Source organism: Mastigoproctus giganteus, chromosome 12 (genome assembly GCF_048544385.1).
Source record: "Mastigoproctus giganteus isolate SK-2022 chromosome 12, ASM4854438v1, whole genome shotgun sequence".
In the NCBI taxonomy this organism is placed as follows: domain Eukaryota; kingdom Metazoa; phylum Arthropoda; class Arachnida; order Uropygi; family Thelyphonidae; genus Mastigoproctus; species Mastigoproctus giganteus.
Window position 1 is genome coordinate 52,881,641 of NC_143586.1, and position 19,653 is coordinate 52,901,293.

Sequence of the window (19,653 nt, forward strand, 5' to 3'; positions counted from 1 at the left end):
CAGATGACCTCCTCAACTCCTGAGCAAATTGCTAAAGCTCAGGAAATCTTGGATGAAGACAGGCAAATTACGCTTCATGAATTAGCTGTTAGAATATCCATTTCATACAGCAGTGCTCACAATATTGTGAACGATCATGAACGATCACCCGAAAATATCATGAATCTGTGCCTGCTGGATTTGACACAATTTGACTCCAGAACAAAAACATGGAAGAGTAGACTTCTGCAAAGAAATGATTGATCGTTTTGAAACACAGCCGAAATTTCTTAAATCAAATAGTGACTTGTCATGATACTTGGATTTTTCACTATAATCCAGAGACAAAACAACAGTCAAGTGAGTGGAAGCACTCTGATTCACCAATACCTAAGAAATTTCGAGCTTCTCATTCAGCTGACAAACAAATGGTTCTTGTAATTTTTGACATAAAAGGCATTCTTGTTACATATTTTGTGCCTCATGGAACAACTATGAATAAAGAATCATGCTCTGAGGTTCTCAGAGTCAAACTTCACTTCATGAGAAATGTCAAGAACTTTCCAGCATGAAGTGGTTTCTCCATCAAGACAATGCCAGGCTCATACAACTAATATTGTGCAGCCAGTGACCGCTGCCATGGGTGTCGAGGTTCTGCCACTCCCCCTTATTCACCAAACTTAGCCCTGTGTGATTTCTTCCTGTTTCCACATCGGAAGAAAGCTCTGAAAGGCAAACGTTTAGCTGTTCAGGTAGAATATTTTTCTGGTTTGTGCAACATCAAGTGTTCTAATCGGTAAGCATTACTTTTGCTGATTTAATATTTCTTCTCTGTATAAAGTGTGTGTTTAATTAGTGCCTAAAATGAAGAAAGCTAAAATAAAAAAAAAATTTTAATTTAGAGGAAAATTTAAAAATCGTTAAGGAGTTAGAAAATGGCAAAAAGGTTGTGACACTGGCCAAGAAATACAGCATAAATGAATCTAGCATTCAACGAATTAGGAAAAATTCTGAGAAAATTAAAAGTTCAGTTATCTGTTCTGCATCATTGGGTGCAAATAGCACTACAAAAGTGAGAAATCCGTTAATAGAGAAAACAGAAAAATTCCTTTCTTTATGAATAGAAGACCCTAATCAAAATAGAATGCCTTTTAGTTCAGAAATTATCCATGCCAAAGCTCTGCAAATTTTTAATCGCTTAAAAGAAGAAGAAGCTGGTCCATCTAATGCAGATGTCTTTCAGGCCAGTAAGGGTTGGTTTGAAAATTTAAAAAAAACTTTAAAGTCTTCACAATCTAAAATTAATGTGTGAAGCAGCCAATGCTGATACAGAAGCTGCTTCTTTGTATCCAAAAACTTTAAAGAATGTTATTGCCACTGAGGGCTGTTTAGCAAGTCAAGTGTTTAATGCCAATGAGACCGGCTTAATTTGGAAGTATATGCCAAGCCGAACATTCATTGGAAAAGAAAGGAAAACTGCCCCAGGTTTCAAAGCTGCAAAAAATAGGCTAACACTTTTGCTATGTGGCAGTGCAGACTGCCACATAGCAAAATAAGACTTTATAAGTGTAAACTACTTATAATTTATACATCAGAAAATCCTCGTGCTTTTAAAGGAATATCAAAAAGCTCCTTACCAGTTCATTGGAAATCGAGCAAAAAAGCCTTGGATGACAGCTAAAATCTTCAAGGATTGGTTTTTAAATTGCTTTTGCGTCGAAACAAAAAGATACATCACACCCAGGGGCTCACTTCTAGTGAGCCCCTGGGTGTGAATGATATCCAGCTCAGGTACTTGAGCTGGATATCATTCTTCTCTTTCTTGGTGATTCCCTTCGACTTTTGTCACACACACACACGCACGCTCGCTCGCTCGCTCGCTCGCTCACTCACTCGCTCACTCACTCACTCACTCACTCACTCACTCTCTCTCTCTCTCTCTCTCTCTCTCTCTCTCTCTCTCTCTCTCTCTCTCTCTCTCTCTCACTCTCTCTCTCTCTCACTCACTCACTCACTCACTCACTCTCTCTCTCTCTCTCTCTCTCTCTCTCTCTCTCTCTCTCTCTGGGTAATTCTGGATTTTTTTTTTTTTTTTTTTTGCTGGTTGCAGCATAGGCCTCAGGCTTCCTTGTACCATATAGCTAATATAATATTGCCTGAAGAAGAACATAGCATTCAAAATCTTGCTCATTCTTGACAATCCTGCACATTTGTCCGATCTGTACCTAAATGTGAAAGTTACCTTGTATTTACCAGCGAATACAAGTTCGTTAATTCATCTGATGGACCAAGGCATTATAGCTTCTTTTAAACTTTATTACCTGAGAAGATCTTTTTTACAATTAGTAGAAGCTACTGATGGAATATGCAGTCTTTCAATTCAAGATTATTGGTGGAATTATAACATCCTTGATGCTGTAAAAAATATTGAGTTCGCATAGGGTGAAGTTAAGAACTCAACAATGAATGCAGTGTGGAAAAAGCTGTGGCCATATAGCTGCACTAAATAAGCCATGGTTGAAATGCCGGAGGTAGTTGAGATTGTGAGAAAAATGATTAGCGGAGAAGGATTTGAAGAACTGGAACAGCAGATATCACAGAAGTCCTTGAATCTCATAGAGAACAATTATCAGTGGACAATATTTTTTTACAATGTGAAGAAGATAACAAAAAGTATAAAAACGAAGAAGATGCACACAAAAAATTTGACTGCAAAGAGACTAGCTGAGTTTTTAAGACTTGCAAATCAGCTTACCCAAGAAGCTCTGGATATGGATCCTAATTTGGAGAGGAGTTTAAATTTTCGCAGAACTTTATCATTAGCTTTAGTTCCTTATGAAGAAATTTATAGAGAAAAACAGCGTGCTTCTAAGCAAACAGTTTTAATTAATTTTTTCCAAAAAGTGCCAGATACTGTTGCAAGTTTATCACAGGAAAACAGCGACAAATAAGCAATCAATTTAGATTAAAAATCTAGAGGTACGTATTATTAAGATCAGTTTTATGAACGTTTCTAATTTTGAATGAAGACAATTTTTTTCAATTTATTATTATTTTTTTTTTTTTGTGTACAGGTAGAGAACTCTATGTCATATAGACTACGTTTCACCTTGTGTGTGTTAGCATTAGCATTAGCATTAGTAGAGGCATTTGATGCAAGAAAGCAAGCTTATGCAGCATCAGCCAAAAAAAAAAAAAAACCCACTTCCACTTCACCCCTCTGTTCGTTCAAAATACCTGTCCAGCTGAGCCTTAAACTTATTTAGGCTATCAACCTCCACCACAAAGGATGGAAGTCTGTTCCACCAACCAACCACCCGCTGGCTAAAGGCAAATTTCCTCACGTCTATCCTACATCTGTCTTTCCTCAATTTGAATTTATGCCCTCTCAGGTGATTTTTCTGAGCTAGAGGAAGAATCCCATCAGCATTGAGCATGCTTAAACCATTCAAGGCTTTATACACCTCTATCAGATCACCTCGCTGGTGCCTAGTCTCCAGACACTGTAATTTGCAAAACTTAAGCCTTTCTTCGTAAGAGCACCCCTTTGTTCCATTCACTAATCTTGTTGCCCCTCTCTGTACTCGTTCCAGCAGCTCTACATCCTTCTTGAAATGAGGCCTCCAGACCTGTATACAGTACTCTAGGTGTGGCCTGACCATTGCCTTATACAATGGAATAATCACCTCCTTATCCCTGCTGGAAAAATTCCTGTATATCATTGACAATACTCCATGAGCTACTCTTGCAGCCCGTCTGCACTGTTCAGAGAACTTCATATCTGCCTGCACAATCACCCCCAAGTCCCTTTCATTCTCTGCCACTGTCAGTGTAGTACCACAGAGTTGATACGTTGCTCTGGGGTTGCTGTTTCCCATATGTAGTACTTTACATTTGTCAATGTTAAACTTCATTTGCCACCTCTCAGCCCATCTGCTCAACCTTTCCAGATCCTGTTGCAGCAGCATAGTGTCAGTAGTGTCCTTGACAACCCTGCCAACCTTTGTATCATCTGCAAACTTGGACATTAAGCTTGATATACCATCATCAATATCATTTATAAATACAGAAAACAATAATGGACCCAACACTGAGCCCTGAGGGACTCCACTAATAACATTAGTCCACGATGAGCAGTGTCCATTGATTACCACTCTCTGTCTTCTCCCCCTCAACCACCCCTTTATCCATAGCAGCAATTTGCCTCCAATGTCACACTGCTCCAATTTGTGTAGCAGTCTTCCATGTGCAACAGTATCAAAAGCCTTTCTAAGATCCAAGTATATAATATCAAAGTTATTCCCTGCATCCAGTTCTTTTGTGACTGCATCATAGTATCCAATCAAGTTGGTCAGGCAAGACTTCCCCTTAACAAAACCATGCTGTGTCTGAGCTATAACTGAAGTCTTGTCTAAATGATCCTGCAGTGCTTCTTTAACCAGTGCCTCCATTAATTTTCCTGGAACAGAAGTTAAGCTCACAGGTCTATAATTACTTGTGTCAGCCTTTGATCCTCCTTTGTGAATTGGGGTCACATTTGCACATTTCCAGTCTATGGGTACCTCCCCTGAGTCCAAGGAAGCTCTCATAATTATGGCTAAGGGTTTGCTTACTTCCTTTGCTGCCTCCTTTAATATAACTGGATAGATCCCATCCACCCCGGGTGCCTTTCTTGTGTTTATCTTCAACAGTTTCTCCTCCACTTTACTTCCAGTTATTTCAAGATTCTGTAGCTTACTGCTAGAGTTGAATACACCTCTGGCATTCCCCTTGCTGAATAACTCCTCATGTGTGAATGTCGATGCAAAATATTCATTTAGTTTGTTAGCTACCTGAGCAGGATCATCAACAGTTGACCCATCAATATCAAGTGGACCAATCTGATTCATCCCCTTCCTTCTAGAGTTTACATAAGTAAAGAACTCTTTGCTGTTTTTCTTTGCATCCCTTGCCAAGGATTTCTCGTAATCTGCCTTCGCCTGCTTAACCTCCTTTGTAACTTGGTTGCATATCAACTTGTATCTATCATAGGCTTCTGTGTCATGTGTTAATTTGTAAGTATCCCATGCATTTTTCTTCTCTACCATATGCCTCATTAGTTCATCTGACATCCATTTTGGCCTAAACCTTGAACAATATTTCTTAGTTGGTATGTAAAGCCTAGTAGCTTCCAAGATAAGTTCTTTGAATGCTTCCCATTTTGAATTTGCTGTTGGTAACATCATCAGTTGGTCCCACTGTATAGAATTTAAATACTGTCTCAGTCCATCGTAGTCGCCTTTACTGAAGCAATAACCCTTCCCTTTGTCCCTAATGGTAGTTACCTCTTTCAGTAAATCCCACTTCAGCACACTGTGATCACTGCCACCTAGTGGTTCATTTATCTGCAGATTCTTAATGCATGAAGAATCACTGCTGATAATCAAATCAAGAGTATTACTCCCTCTAGTTGCCTCCCGAACATGCTGATGTAGAAAACAATCATCCAATAAATCCACAAAAGCCCTGCTAGTGTGTGAGTAACCAGCCCCCAAATTCCAGTCAATATCTGGGAAATTAAAATCTCCCATTATAAGACTCTCTGATCTACTGGCCCACTCTATTTCCCTGTACAGTTCCTTATTATACTCATCAGAGTCATTAGGCCTATAGCACACTCCTACTCTCAATTTTGATCTCCCAATGCTTATGTCACACCAAACTGACTCAACACTGCACTGTCCAGCGATGTCGACTGGCTTCACTTCCTTGGTTTTTATGTGTTTCTTAACTAATAGCATAACCCCTCCCCCCCTTCCTATCCTGTCTATCCTTTCTGTAGACGTTGTACTCCCCAAATTGCAGTTCTGCATCCCTTATATCTGTGTGACACCACGTCTCTGATATCCCAACAATACCGTGCAGTCCAAACACTTTGGACTGCACGGTGTTTTCCCAGAACATAACCCCTGCGCAAATCGAGGGATGACTGTACCTGAAATCCGTGTACTGATATCATTAGTCCTAGATGTATTGAAGAATGTTATATACAAATTTATTTTAGCAACAGTTTGAAACCTCCACTTCTATTTTGGAAATTGATTATCATAGCAGACTAAACCAGTAGGTTGATTCTGACTAAGTCACAGGCACTTCTACTGCCAAGATCATGGAGAGTCTAAAACAAGAGAAGATTCTGTTCTTTTGTTCACTGAGCAAGTGCTTTATGGCTGCATGCTACACATGATACACAAGTTCCTATTGCCAAATGATGTTTTTATATGCTGAAGAAGGACAAATTTCATTGTTTGCAGTGCATAATTTTAAAATATGAAAATTTTTTTAGACAAGTTTGCAGTACTTCTTGGTGTTATTAAAGGTAAAGAAATAGATGTTTTGCATCAGTTCTGACCAATATGAGGTTAGAAAAACAAATTTGAATTTCTCTTTCTGATGAAGCCTTGGAATCATTTCAAAAACGTTTCCTTTGGAAAAGTTTTTGAAATGATAGCCAAGTCTAGATGGGCCATTCAGAGCCATTGTCATGAAGAAAAGTTTGACTCAACTTTTCTGAAGAGGTCTGGGGATGGGGGGCATGAGTCTGTTGCAGTACCTTTACTAAAGCAATCAAAATTAATTTATGTCTGATTGAATATCTAAACATAAATCCACAGACAGAAAGATGTTAAGTAAGCTAGCTACTGGATAAAAGCATACTATACTGATAAACAGTCCTATGGCTGTATTTTAATATAAAATGCATATTTTGCCAGTGAAATTTAATTTCCAGTGCAAAGCTGCATTAGAAATTAAATTGACATTAATTTTTTAATTAATTTTTGATTTCTAACAGTGCTTGCTTCAGTATATCAGCATTCAGCTGGTACACTGAAGCAATTTGCATTCAGCTTCTAGGCAGATTGGATGAAGTTTGGGAAATTTTTGTGAAATCCAGAGGACTGATAGTGCTATCAATATTTCAGTTATAGGCCTTGCAGTATTTCGAATTTAGCCCTTTCCAATAATTCCCTCCTTCTTAGAAACTTCTAAGAAATTTTTCGCTCTTAAGAAGTAAATGACAAATTATGCTTAGAAGTAATTTGCCTTTACTTAAAACACCTTTCCTGTTTTCGAAATTGAGAACGTTAAATAATGAATATTTCACTCCTCTTGTATTTTTTTCCCCCATTTTTTTTTACCTCTTAATAAAGATTGAATTGAATATTGAAATAATCAAATTACTTACAATAATGCTTTTTATTTCTTGTAATCTTTACTAGCTTCGTGACTCTGAGCTAGGAGCTATTGTAAATAGAGATCTGAGTCGACGAATACGCTCTGTCAATGGTATTGTAACTCACAAGCAGATAGTACGTTCTGATATCAAGATAGCTGCCAGAGTTATTCAAAATTTAGATAAACAGAGGATGCTGTGGATTGGGGAAGAGACAACTGAGGAACCAGAGGAGCAGGCATGTTTCTTTTTTAATATTTTATTTTTTTATTAATTAATATATTTGATAACGTCATTTTACTTTTCAATATCTTTTAGAGCCAAATTAATTTCTCACTAGTGACATCACATGGGATTCTATGTTGAGAAAACAATTTTTGTTTTGCATTCTTATTGAAATTAAGATAAATTGACAGTTTTCTTCTGAACTTTTCACATTTATTCTTCTAGCTTATCAGAATATGTAACTGGCAAAGGTTTTAGACAAACTGCTCTGTAATGAAACATTGAACACATAATAAAAAAATGGGAGGGGGGGGGTTCCAAATGAGGCAATTTTAGTTGGGAACTTAATTGTTAGGGGACAGTGGGGAATATTTTCTGTAATAAAGACGGAACAACCAGAGTATATCTCCTATTTGGAAAAAAATACATATTGACTAGTTATCAGTTTTTATACTGAAGGGTGTATAGTTATCCATGTAGTAAATCATGGTGTAAAGCAAAAAAATGAATTGAAAACTTGGTTGCAAAATGTGTTCAGATTTGAAAAATGATGGAAGATAAGATGAGTAAAAATGTTAGTGTTCTGCAGTACCGTCCAAACAAGCAGTACTGCAGAAACACTCAATAACATTTTACCTGTTTTATGATGATTGTAGGCTTATGTGATGGCAACCTTGTTGATTAACTTTTGATTTGAGGAATTCCGCAAGGCTATTTGGGCAAAATTTTGCAACGGTAAAGAAAGAGACTGAAAACTATCGGCAATCTATGGGAACTGCTTTCCCAGTGATTCATCTGTGTCACTCATTCACTTAAACTTATGACATTATGGTTTGTTAAGCCCACTTGATATACAATCTGTTACTCCCACATCATCCAGTCAGTGGATTTAATAAACTTATTCACTATTATGACATACATTATTAATTTTATGCAGTTGATTTCTGATTGCGTAACTTACTAAAACAATGCAGTTGACTTCCGATTGTGTAACTTACTAAAACAAACCATTGTTGGTTTGCCATCAGGGTTTTTCTTTGTTTCTCCAAACAGACGTTTAAGTGGGAATGTTACTGCTCAGTTGCTGAAGACTGTTGAACATTATCCAACAACATAAAAGATACCTAGCTTTTAACTTTGCATTCAGCAGCAAAATTTATATATGGTATAAGAGTTTGTGCTTAGACATCATTAATTGAGCATACTATGTTTATTTTATACATTGAATTTTAACTTTTCATTTCTTTCAGAGCTGTTTTAAATGCAAAAGTTGTGCATAAGCTGCAAAATTTTAACCAATGGCATAAATAAGAGGATATCTTGCTTTTCACTTTTGTTCCTTTATGCAAGACATCCCTTCAGGTTGTTACTAAAATATTTCAGAGGTTCATGACTTAGTAGTGGCAAATTATGCAAGAAAACAAGCTTTATACTGCATCAACAAAAAAAAAAAAAAAAAAAAAAAAACCCACCTTTCTGACATCAATCATCCAACCTCTAATAATTTGTGTAGTTCTTAAATTTATTCAAGATATCCACTTCTACAATACCAGATGAAAGTTTGTTCTGACAGTCAACTACCCACTGGCTGAAAGCAAAAATCTGCACATCTATCTTGCAACCATCCTTCCTGAATTTAAATTTGTCCCCTTGTGTGTTGTCTGAGCTAGAGGAAGGATGTCATCAGCATTTAGCTTGCTCAATCGGTTCAAAGCCTTAAACAAATCAATCGGATCATCTCACAGGTGCCTACTCTCCAGATACTGCAGTTGGCAAAACTGAAACCTTTCTTGGTAGCATCAGCAGTGGCAAATGATGCAAGAAAGCAAGCTTATACAGAATCAGTAGGAGGACCTTTTGTTTCCCTCACCAATCCCGTTGCTCTTTTCTGCACCTGTTCCAGCAGATACACATCTTTCCTAAAAGGGGCTTCCAGACCTGTATTCAGCACTCAGATGTGGCCTAACTATTGCTTTATACAACGAGATAACCAGCACCTTATCTCTGCTGGAAAAATTCCTATATAGCATTGACAAAACCCCATGAGCTCCCCTAGCATCCTCTCTGCACTGTTCAGGGAACTTTATTATTTCTATTGGCATTCTTTTACCTGTGGGGCTTGGATATTTGTGCAATTTGTAGTGTCTGTAACTGTATTGTAGTGTTTCTTACTAACAATATAAGAGAATTATTAACTGTTATAAAAATGTATAGTAATTTTATGCTGCAGATTGTGAATGTGTAAATTACTGAAACAAACCATATTTATTTGCTGTTGGAAGTTTTATTCTTTTAGTGTAAGTCTTTAAAAGGTACTTTGAACATTCTCACATGGCAGCTGTTTATATTGGTCTCCCAGCAACCATTTCTGCATTTACTATTAAACATTTCAAAAATAACATGTTTTAAAAATAAAACATTACATTAATCTGGCAGTGATGATGCTCCAACATATAGCAAAAATGAAGGCAGGTCACCTGAGACGTACCCAACTTCCTTTTTAATTTTTGGAAAAATGTTTTGGGTTTTTTTTTTTAAATTCCGTTTGAACAGTGCCAATATTTAATATATTCTTAATGGATTGAGGTACTTATTGCATGTACTTTTTAAACTTTAATAAAAATTAAAAATTTTAAAACATGCTATATGTGTTTTACGCCTTTTATTTTAAAAATTAATTCTGTTGATCATGAAAAAAAGATTTTAAATATAAAATAGAAACATCAATACCTTATTCCTTTCATTTTTCAGTTTAAAAGACTTAAGTGCATGAAATTTCAAATGTGTGTGGCACATATTTCTACTTATTATATATATAATTATTATTAAGAAATTTTTTTTTTTTTAAATTGAGTCAAAGCTCTTATAGTGATCAACCAGGGGAATGAGAAAAACAGTCATTATATCAGGTTGTTCATGAAATCAGAAAAAGACAAAGAAAAGTTGAAATATTTAATGTAATTCTACTGATATAGTATAGTAAAATCAATTCAGAATATGTATTACAGAGGGTGGGTAGCTCCTTCTTCCTCTGACCCAAATTGCTGAACGAGAAAATGAAGATTGTACATACTTATATACAGCAATACCTCGCTTAGCACGGCTTCAAACAACTGGCGCCTCCGTAGCCAGGTGGGAAGGAGCGGCAGTGCGTAGCACACGCTTCTTGATTAGACCGGGGGTTCGAGCCCGTCACCACCAAATACGGAGGATGCGGAAAGGTCAGGGAATGACCACCGCATATCCCGGAGCAATATGGCCTTAGTTGCTAATGCTCCTAAAAACCAAACAAACAAACAACAACAACGGCTTCAAACAGCACGGGTTTCACTATAACACGGTTTTCAATTAAATGTAAGTTGAAAATTTACTGTACATATTAAAACTCATTCAATAGCCTAGTCACGTACTCTACATATATGCTATGTTGTTGTAGCCTAGGTACGGGTACATATATGCTGCGATGCCAACTGTATTGTCTCATATATGCTGCACATATGACAGTAGTCCCCTAGACAGTCAGTGGCAGCAGTGTCCACTTTTCTTGATTCCATCCTGACGAGACAACATGATAGCTTTTCATTTCACAATTTATTTTTTACCCCTCTAAATACGATCGAAAATATATCTGCGTCTTGGTTAGAAATCATTGCCAACAACATGCGTTATGTTTGGCAGCATATTTTGCCCCATTTGGCAAATGATTTCATTGGTTTTGAATCGCAAGTTCAGACAATTACCAAAGATATTGTGAAGATCGGAAAAGACTTGGGATTCAAAACTTTGGACACTGCCAATGTACATGACTGCATTGACTCACATGCAAATAACTTAGATGATGCAACTCTCCTTGAAATTGATAAGAAAATTGCATATGAAGAAGAGGAAAACAATTCTGACAGGGATAACACCAAAGTGGCACCAAAAGAATTTTCAACAGAAGAGAAGAAAGTTTTTCGGGGCTTGACATTGCCTGCAAGGCAATTATGAATGGAGATCCAAATGTTGGATGTAGCATCCAGATACAGCAAATTTTATAAGATGGAATTCAATGCTACAAAGACTTGTATACCGAGAAAAAGAAGAGATGACTTCACCAAACTTCATTTTTATAATACCCAAATAAACGATAAGCTTTTTTCTCATCTCTCATGATTGTTACCTTTTCATTAATAAAATTTTTTGCAGTATTTTTTATTTCAAATACTTTTAATTGGGTATCAAGCGCAAATTGTTTATAGATTTATTATAATTTGTTTATAGACTGTTTCTCTGGTACGCATTCATTTAAAACCCATTATAATTATACCTCAATCAGCACGGTTTTGCATAACACGGAACAGTTTCGTTACCAATTATCAGTGCTATCCGGGATATTGCTGTATATATTAACACCTAACAGTTGACAGGAGGAGTTGGTTTCAGACTTAAAAATAATCTGTCAAAATGCAGTCTTTCAGAGGCAGAGCATATTTCAAAAGAGAATTATGAAGGCACAGTGGCAGCTATTCATTCTCTTTTGCAGTTAGGCTGCACTTGAAAAAAACAACATACAAGTTCTAATCCTTGATATGGTTCCTTCAACAAAAATTCTTGCTCAACAACAGTAGGTTTCTCTTTATTGCCAAAAATTTCAGGTTCCATTGCCTCTCCATTTGTACATCCTGTAACTCAATGTCCACATCTACTTTGGCTAATCTTCAAAACATGTTTACACTCTAAGTTGGTGATACACATCCTTAAAAATTTCTACACTATTATCAGACCATTCTTCATGATTAATAGAGGAAGAAGCATGGAAAGCTTCATTTGTTGCATCATTGAAGGTGACAAATCCACCATATTTAAAGCAGTTTAATCACTTTTTCATCAATCTCATCCTGTGCTGAAACATGCAACTACATTTTCTGCAGTACCACTTGTCATTTTGCCTTGTGCTTTTTCTTTGAGACAAGATACAGTTATGTTTTAATAGAATTCTTTAAAGTGCTGGATCACACATTGATCAAGCTGAAGAACAGATGTTATGTTAAGTGGCAGGTACTCAACGGTGATTGTACGTATGCATTCACTTGGCAATGAGGTGTGCAGTTATCCTCAAACAGCAAAATTTTTCTATTCTCTCCTCTCATCTTGTGATCTAAGTCTGTGATCCATTCTTCATAGATTTTCTGATGGTATCCAAGAGCCTTTAAAGCACCGAGGCTTCTGGGCTTTCTCACTTAATCAGTGGAAAGTTTCTCTGTGCCAAATATTTTGCTGCTGGAAGAGTTTTTGCTTTCTTTTTCTCAGCTTACACTTCCCCATTGGTGGAAGGAATTTGTTTAGTAAAAGTAGAATATACTTGGGGTTTTTTTTTTTACTAGTGTCACAAAGAGGACTTAAGAATTCAGTGACACTGGTAATTTGTGTGGTGAACATTATAAAAAGGTCAGTAGCATAGACCAAGGTTCTTGCACTGCTTCAATTCTTCTGTTCAGTTACACAAACTTAAAATGTATTAAGAGAGAGAGAGAGCTGAAATTGACTGCAAGACTAACTGTGGGACTACAACAAATTGCTGATGGATTGTTTCAGAAACTACTAGTGCTGACCAGATAGCCATTAAAATGCAGTTTTATACTAATGCTGGAACTATGGTTGATAAATGGTGTTATGATATACTTCATGCATAATTTGAATATGTAAGTAACAAAGAAAAGTAAAGTAAGTAAAATATATACTGGAAAGACAGATGCAAAAATAGGAAGAGGGGCTAAACTTTTAATTAGAAGACATGGATTCATGAACAATATTAGCATTAGCAGAGGCATATGATGCAAGAAAGCAAGTTTATGCAGGATCAGCCAAAAAAAAAACCCCTCCCATTTCACTCATCTGTTCACTCCAAATGCTTGTCCAGCTCAGCCTTAAATTTATTTAAGCTATCAACTAATATATCCATTGACTGAGAAACATTAGAATAATATTAACACTCTGGTATAACAAAGTGTGAAAACAGAACAGAATAGGAGTGTGTTACAGGCATAATAATTGCATTGAGTGTGATGATCAGTTATGTGATGTATGTTTGAAAAAGTAATCAGATTATGCTCATTGTTCAAGGTTGGGATAACAGAGTGCCATCCAGCAAAGCATAATGTATTTAGACATATCTTATCCTTACTTCCATGTAGTGAGCTGTTCACTTTGTTATGGCAGTTTATTATTGTCAGCTAATGAAGTCATGTTTTCACATATTGTCGTATTAAAATGTTGGAATGTACTAAAAAAGAGTGCACATGTTAAATTTTGCTGTAAATTAGAAAAACTGCAAGTGAAACATATGATCATATTAAAATAGCATATAGGAGAGTTTGTACATGACTGGTACAACATTTTGACTGGTATCATCATTTCAAGGAGGATAGGGAATCTGTTGAAAGTGATCTGTGATCTGGATGGCCCCCATCTTCGACTATAATGAAATCATGCCTCGAGTACAAACTTTGGTATGAAATGACCAACTATTAGCTGTTTATGAAATTGTTGAAGAAACCTGCATCATCCATTGGACCGTGCCATTCCATTTTTGTGAAAACTTTAAGTACGAGCATGTTTATGCAAAGTTAATGCCGTGATTGTCAACAAAGAAAAAATGTGACAGCTGACAAGACATTTTTGAAATTAAACTGGAGGTGAAATGTGGATTTACAGGTATGATCCTGAAAACAGAGAGCAGTCACACCAGTAGAAGGTGCCCTCTTCCTCTCACCCAAAAAAAGCATGGCCAGTGCACAGCAAAATGAAAGCCATGTTGGTAGCATTTTCTTACTCCAAGGTTATCCATTATGAATGTACTGCAGAGGGACAAATAATTAATAAAGAATTCTACATGAAAGTTCTGAAGATGCTTTTTGATGCAGTTGGAAGAAAAAGACCAGAAAAATTAAACTCCAGACTTCTCACTTCATCACAATAATGCACCATCAGATTTAACACTACTTGTTCAGTTTTTTGGCCAAGCACAGAACCCCCAATTCATCACATATGGCCCCGTGTATTTTTTGTTTCCTAGACTTAAAAAACCCCTGAAAGGATGTTGGTTTGATGATGTACATATAATAATGTGATATGACAGCTCATCTTTTGGCAGTTTCAAAATCAACTGTCCTGAAGTGATTCCAATAACGGGAAAATCTTTAAGCTTAGTTTGTCATCAAAGGGGAATTAAGTTGCCTACTTGATGAATGTGCTTGTTGCCACTATATCATAGCAGTCCTGATAATTTTTGAACAGATCTCATACATGCAACTGGATGGCAAGAAAATCAGAATGTTTTTTTTTTTTTATGGGGGGGTGGAACTTGAGCTATTCAGACATTGTGACTTGTGGATAGGATACTTGCCTGTTAACAGTTGGTTCTTGGACCATCTAGATGATGGGTTTCTACATAATCGTTGAAGAAGCCACTAGAATCAATATTTTTGTCATTACTAAAGATTCATCTGTGAAAACTTAAAAGTTTAGTATCCACTAGTCAGTGACAAAAACATTTTGGTATGTGAGGAATCCAAGAATTACAGTTATTTTGAGTAAACTCAAAGGGTTTTCTTAAGGGGGAATATATTGACTTTCGACATAGTTCTATTCAATGAAAGCAGTTGGAATTTCTAAGGGATACATAAGTCAGATGGTAAGTGTTTCAGAAAATAATTGACAAGACACTACAACCCATTTCATACCTTGAGAAAGATATGGCACACTCTGAATGGACATTCAAAGAATTGATATCAGAAAAGATTACTTAGGATATTCACAGAGTAGTTCACAGTCATATTACTCAGGGAATAAAACAGGTAAAGGCAGATTATGATTTTGCAGAGAGAGAGAGAGATGGGGGGGGGTGGAGATTGTTTGCATATGTGAAAATATAAAGGAAAAGGATGAACTGATATTGACACATGACAGGAACAGCAAGATTATAAACACCCCCAAAGAGATGCTAATGAACTGAACATGTTATTTGCATATATATTCATACAAGAATATATAGTTTTACAGAGAAGAGTGTTATAGCTTGGCAGCTTTGAAAAGAACCTGTGTAGTACTATGGTCATGCATAAGGCAATGTTACGTTGAAATTTTAGGGATGTTCTGTATTAGTGGCACATCAATTTTTGACCAAAAGTTAATTAATATTTTGTGGTTAACTTATATACATATGCACAACTATTTATTTATATTCAGACAATGGAAACAAAAATGGCACCAGCCAAAACAAGTATACAGTCAGTCCTTGTATAACCCTTGTTTATACTACACGAATTCCATCATACATGATTTATAAATAGGGGAATAATGTCGTATATAACACAAACCGAATTCACTTATGCACGATTCGCCTTTGTGTTTACAAGAAATGGCAGTCCAATGCAGAATCACCCCAACTGAACGCAACACAATAGGAACGAAGAGAAGATTCTGAAAATGTACTTTTGTTTTTTATATCAGTGAAGGGAGAAACACATTTCACCATAATAACATAAAAACCGACACAATTCCAGCTATCGGTATTATCGCAAATGCAATTAGATCGAGTTTACTACCAGTTTATAACAGATCCCACTGGCAGAAACGCAACTAGAAATTGTTTTTATTGTTTTATGGTAGTGACCTCCAGAAATGTACTTTAGTAAAATGTGAGCTAGTGAGGTGTTAATAGTGTGTCTGCCTTTATGGTGTTGTTTATTCAGTTGCTACACAAGCCAGCTTTGTTTATGTGTATCAAGTGTGCCTCCTCATCTTGTAATTGTGCTTTATTCCCTAAATATGTGTAAAATACTTAAAAGGGGTGAAAAGGAAGCATCCTGGTGAAGACACTACAGATTCAGAGAGAAAAAGAAAAGCAATATGGATAGATAGAGGTGGACTAGGTCAAAAATTCTTATCGGGGAAAATTTGTAGTGGCCTCATACTAGCGTTTATGGCCAAAATCACACCGGCCTCCATCGTCTTCTGGCATCCGGTAAGGTTTATGGCCAGTCTGCCTCTGTCCATAGAGAAAAAAATATGAAATTCTGAAACACTTTGAGCAAAATGAAAGAACGTGATATTGCATGTGCCACAGGCCTAAATGAGGCAATGCTGAGATTTAGAAAGAATACAGAGAAAATAAAAACTTTCACAGCAGGAACAACTCAAAGTGTAATAAAATCCATTAGATCAAGACAAAGAATTTGAAGAAATGGAACGGCTGTCATCTGTTTGGATAGAAAATCAAACAAAGAACAAGTTTGCTTACGATAGAAGGAAAAGCATTAGCAATATTTCATTACATAACAGTCTGTTTGGTAATGTTTTGGTTACAAATGTGTGTTCAATCTTGGGTGGTCGGCACCTAACCCTATTTTTCCCATAGGGCCTGTTATTTATATTGCACGAGGGTTTATAGGAACACAACTATCGCAACTAACTGTACTTACTTTTTTAATTCTGATTACAGTTCATTTTCCAATTCTTTAATACTGATATCAGAGTCAGTTGAATTGCGATTAAGACAATAATAATATCATCAGTGGCTTCATGAAGAAGTAGTGTTCCAGTATGCATCCTCAATTTTTCTCCCATGATCACACAATTTTTGCACACTGTTGAGAAGGTTACTGCCATTGTCTTAATATAATGCTATGCCATTCAGCTGAATTTGACCAGAAATAGGAAAGTTCTTTGCTCATACTGTGCACTGATATATGCTATTAATTTTTTTTCTCTCCAGGGATTTCTTTTGGTATCCCAGAATCCACTTTTAAAGAATATTACAGATTACCTCATAGAAGAAGCTAGTGCAGAAGAAGAAGAACTTCTGGGTATGTCAGAACAAGAAGAGAATAGAGAAGGAGAAGGTGATGTTTCCAAGTTTGAAAAAGATGAAACTTTGATAAAGGTAATTAATGTATTTAATTTAGTATTTTATTAATTTAAATTAAATGTATTTAATTAAGTACTTTATTTAGTTAAATATATTTAATTTAGTAATGTTTTTTTTGTATCTGCAAAAAAAAATTGCATGGTGTGTCATTCAGAATGAAATTGTACATCAGTATTGTATGGAATACAGGCATACCTCGATTAACGAATAGGATGCATTCCACGAAATTACTGAAATTACTTCGTTAAGCGTTACTTCGTTTTCAGAGATAAAAATACGTGGCTAGAATAGGGATACGTTCCTACGTAAAGAAAATGAAAAGCTTTTTTTCGAACAAAGATAAGTTTTATTGAATAAACAGTCAACTTACATACAAAGTGAAATCACATTTTAAAATATGAGTCTAAAGTTGATTGTTTATGCTTTTTTTTCTCTTTCATTTAACAATTGCCTATACGGAGTTATTGCATTTAACACCGTTCGCTTAACAATAACACTTCTTCCTAAATCACGATCGTTTTCACTAAAAAAATTTAAAACGTTTTCAATGTCATTTAAGCACCTTTTTAAATCTTTGGTTGTTAACACTTTTTCGTCAGGGACTTCTTTAACTTTGTCTTCATTATCTTTGTCTTCGTTGCTAACAAGGTTTTCTAAATCTTCCACTGAAAAACTATCATCTTCTGCATTCAATAAATTTCTAACATCCTCTTCATCGACATTTTTGAAGCCTATTGATTGAGCCATCTGGATAACTTCATTTCTAATTTCTTGGATGTTATTTTCTTCTTCTAGTACAATTTCTGGCCATATTAGCATTAGTAGAGGCATTTGATGCAAGAAAGCAAGCTTATGCAGCATCAGCTAAAAAAAAAAAAAAAAAACCATTTCCACTTCACCCCTCTGTTCGTTCGAAATACCTGTCCAGCTGAGCCTTAAACTTATTTAGCTATCAACTTCCACGACAAGGGATGGAAGTCTGTTCCACCAACCAACCAACCAACCACCCGCTGGCTAAAGGCAAATTTCCGCACGTCTATCCTACATCTATCTTTCCTCAGTTTGAATCTATGCCCTCTCAGGTGATTATTCTGAGCAAGAGGAAGAATCCCATCAGCATTGAGCATGCTCAAACCATTCAGGGCTTTATACACCTCTATCAGATCACCTCGCTGGTGCCTAGTCTCCAGACACTGTAATTTGCAAAACTTAAGCCTTTCTTCGTAATAGCACCCCTTTGTTCCATTCACTAATCTTGTTGCCCTTCTCTGTACTCGTTCCAGCAGCTCTACATCCTTCTTGAAATGAGGCCTCCAGACCTGTATACAGTACTCTAGGTGTGGCCTGACCATTGCCTTATACAAGGGAATAATCACCTCCTTATCCCTGCTAGAAAAATTCCTATATATCATTGACAATACACCATGAGCTACTTTTGCAGCTCGTCTGCACTGCTCAGAGAACTTCATATCTGCCTGCACAACCACCCCCAGGTCCCTTTCATTCTCTACCACTGTCAGTCATATTTTGCGACAAACTCCATTTAAGCATTTCTTAGCGACTTCTTTCCAAGAACTATCAATGTTTTCAGTTGCGTTTTTAATGGTGTAGTTTTTCCAAAAAGTTTTAACTCTTTATCCCCTAGTTCAGTTAAATTGCTTAATGTTCGACGCAGATAATAAGCTTTAAATGATGCTATTACTCCCTGATCCAATGGTTGAATTAGGGAAGTTGTGTTTGCTAGAAGAAACTCAACTTTGACAGGAATGCATGTGTCCGACGTGTTAAGATCAGTAGGATGTCCCAGAGCATTGACTAACAACAAAAAAGCTTTTTCTTCAAAGTTATTTTTTTGACAATGCCGTTTTACTTCAGGACAAAAGTGGTTAGCAAACCAATCAGTAAATAACTCCTTGGTAACCTACGCTTTTCTATTTGCTTTCCATATTACAGGTAAATTCATTTTTATGTTACCTTTTAACGCCCTCGGATTTTCTGAATGGTAAACTGTGGCCGTTTCCAGAACAAACTGCTTTCGTCAACATTGAACACCAAATTTGGTGGAAATTTTTCACATTCAATTATTTCCTTTAGTTTTTTTGGAAACTTATTTGCAGCTTCAACATCTGCGCTTGCAGCTTCTCCTGTTAATTTTACACTATGAATTCTGGCCCATTTTTTAAATTTCTCAAACCAACCACGAGAAGCCCCAAAAGTTTCCTTAATTCTTCCATTTGTTTAGATTTCAGGTGATTAAACAAACAAAAATAATGCATTTTCTTGAATCACCATTTGACTTAAAGGCATATGACGTTGTGACATATCA

At 36.3% G+C, this 19,653-nt stretch overlaps 1 protein-coding gene across 1 annotated transcript in view; it reads left to right on the plus strand.

Annotated features, from left to right (window-relative positions):
* Window positions 1-19,653, plus strand: part of Ars2 (arsenic resistance protein 2) — a 308,719-nt gene that overhangs the window by 213,253 nt on the left and 75,813 nt on the right. Inside the window, exons 14-15 of the mRNA XM_090386894.1 lie at window positions 7,239-7,430; window positions 17,175-17,342. Of these exons, the coding sequence (XP_090243020.1) occupies window positions 7,239-7,430; window positions 17,175-17,342 (360 nt within the window). The remainder of the gene's footprint in view (window positions 1-7,238; window positions 7,431-17,174; window positions 17,343-19,653) is intronic.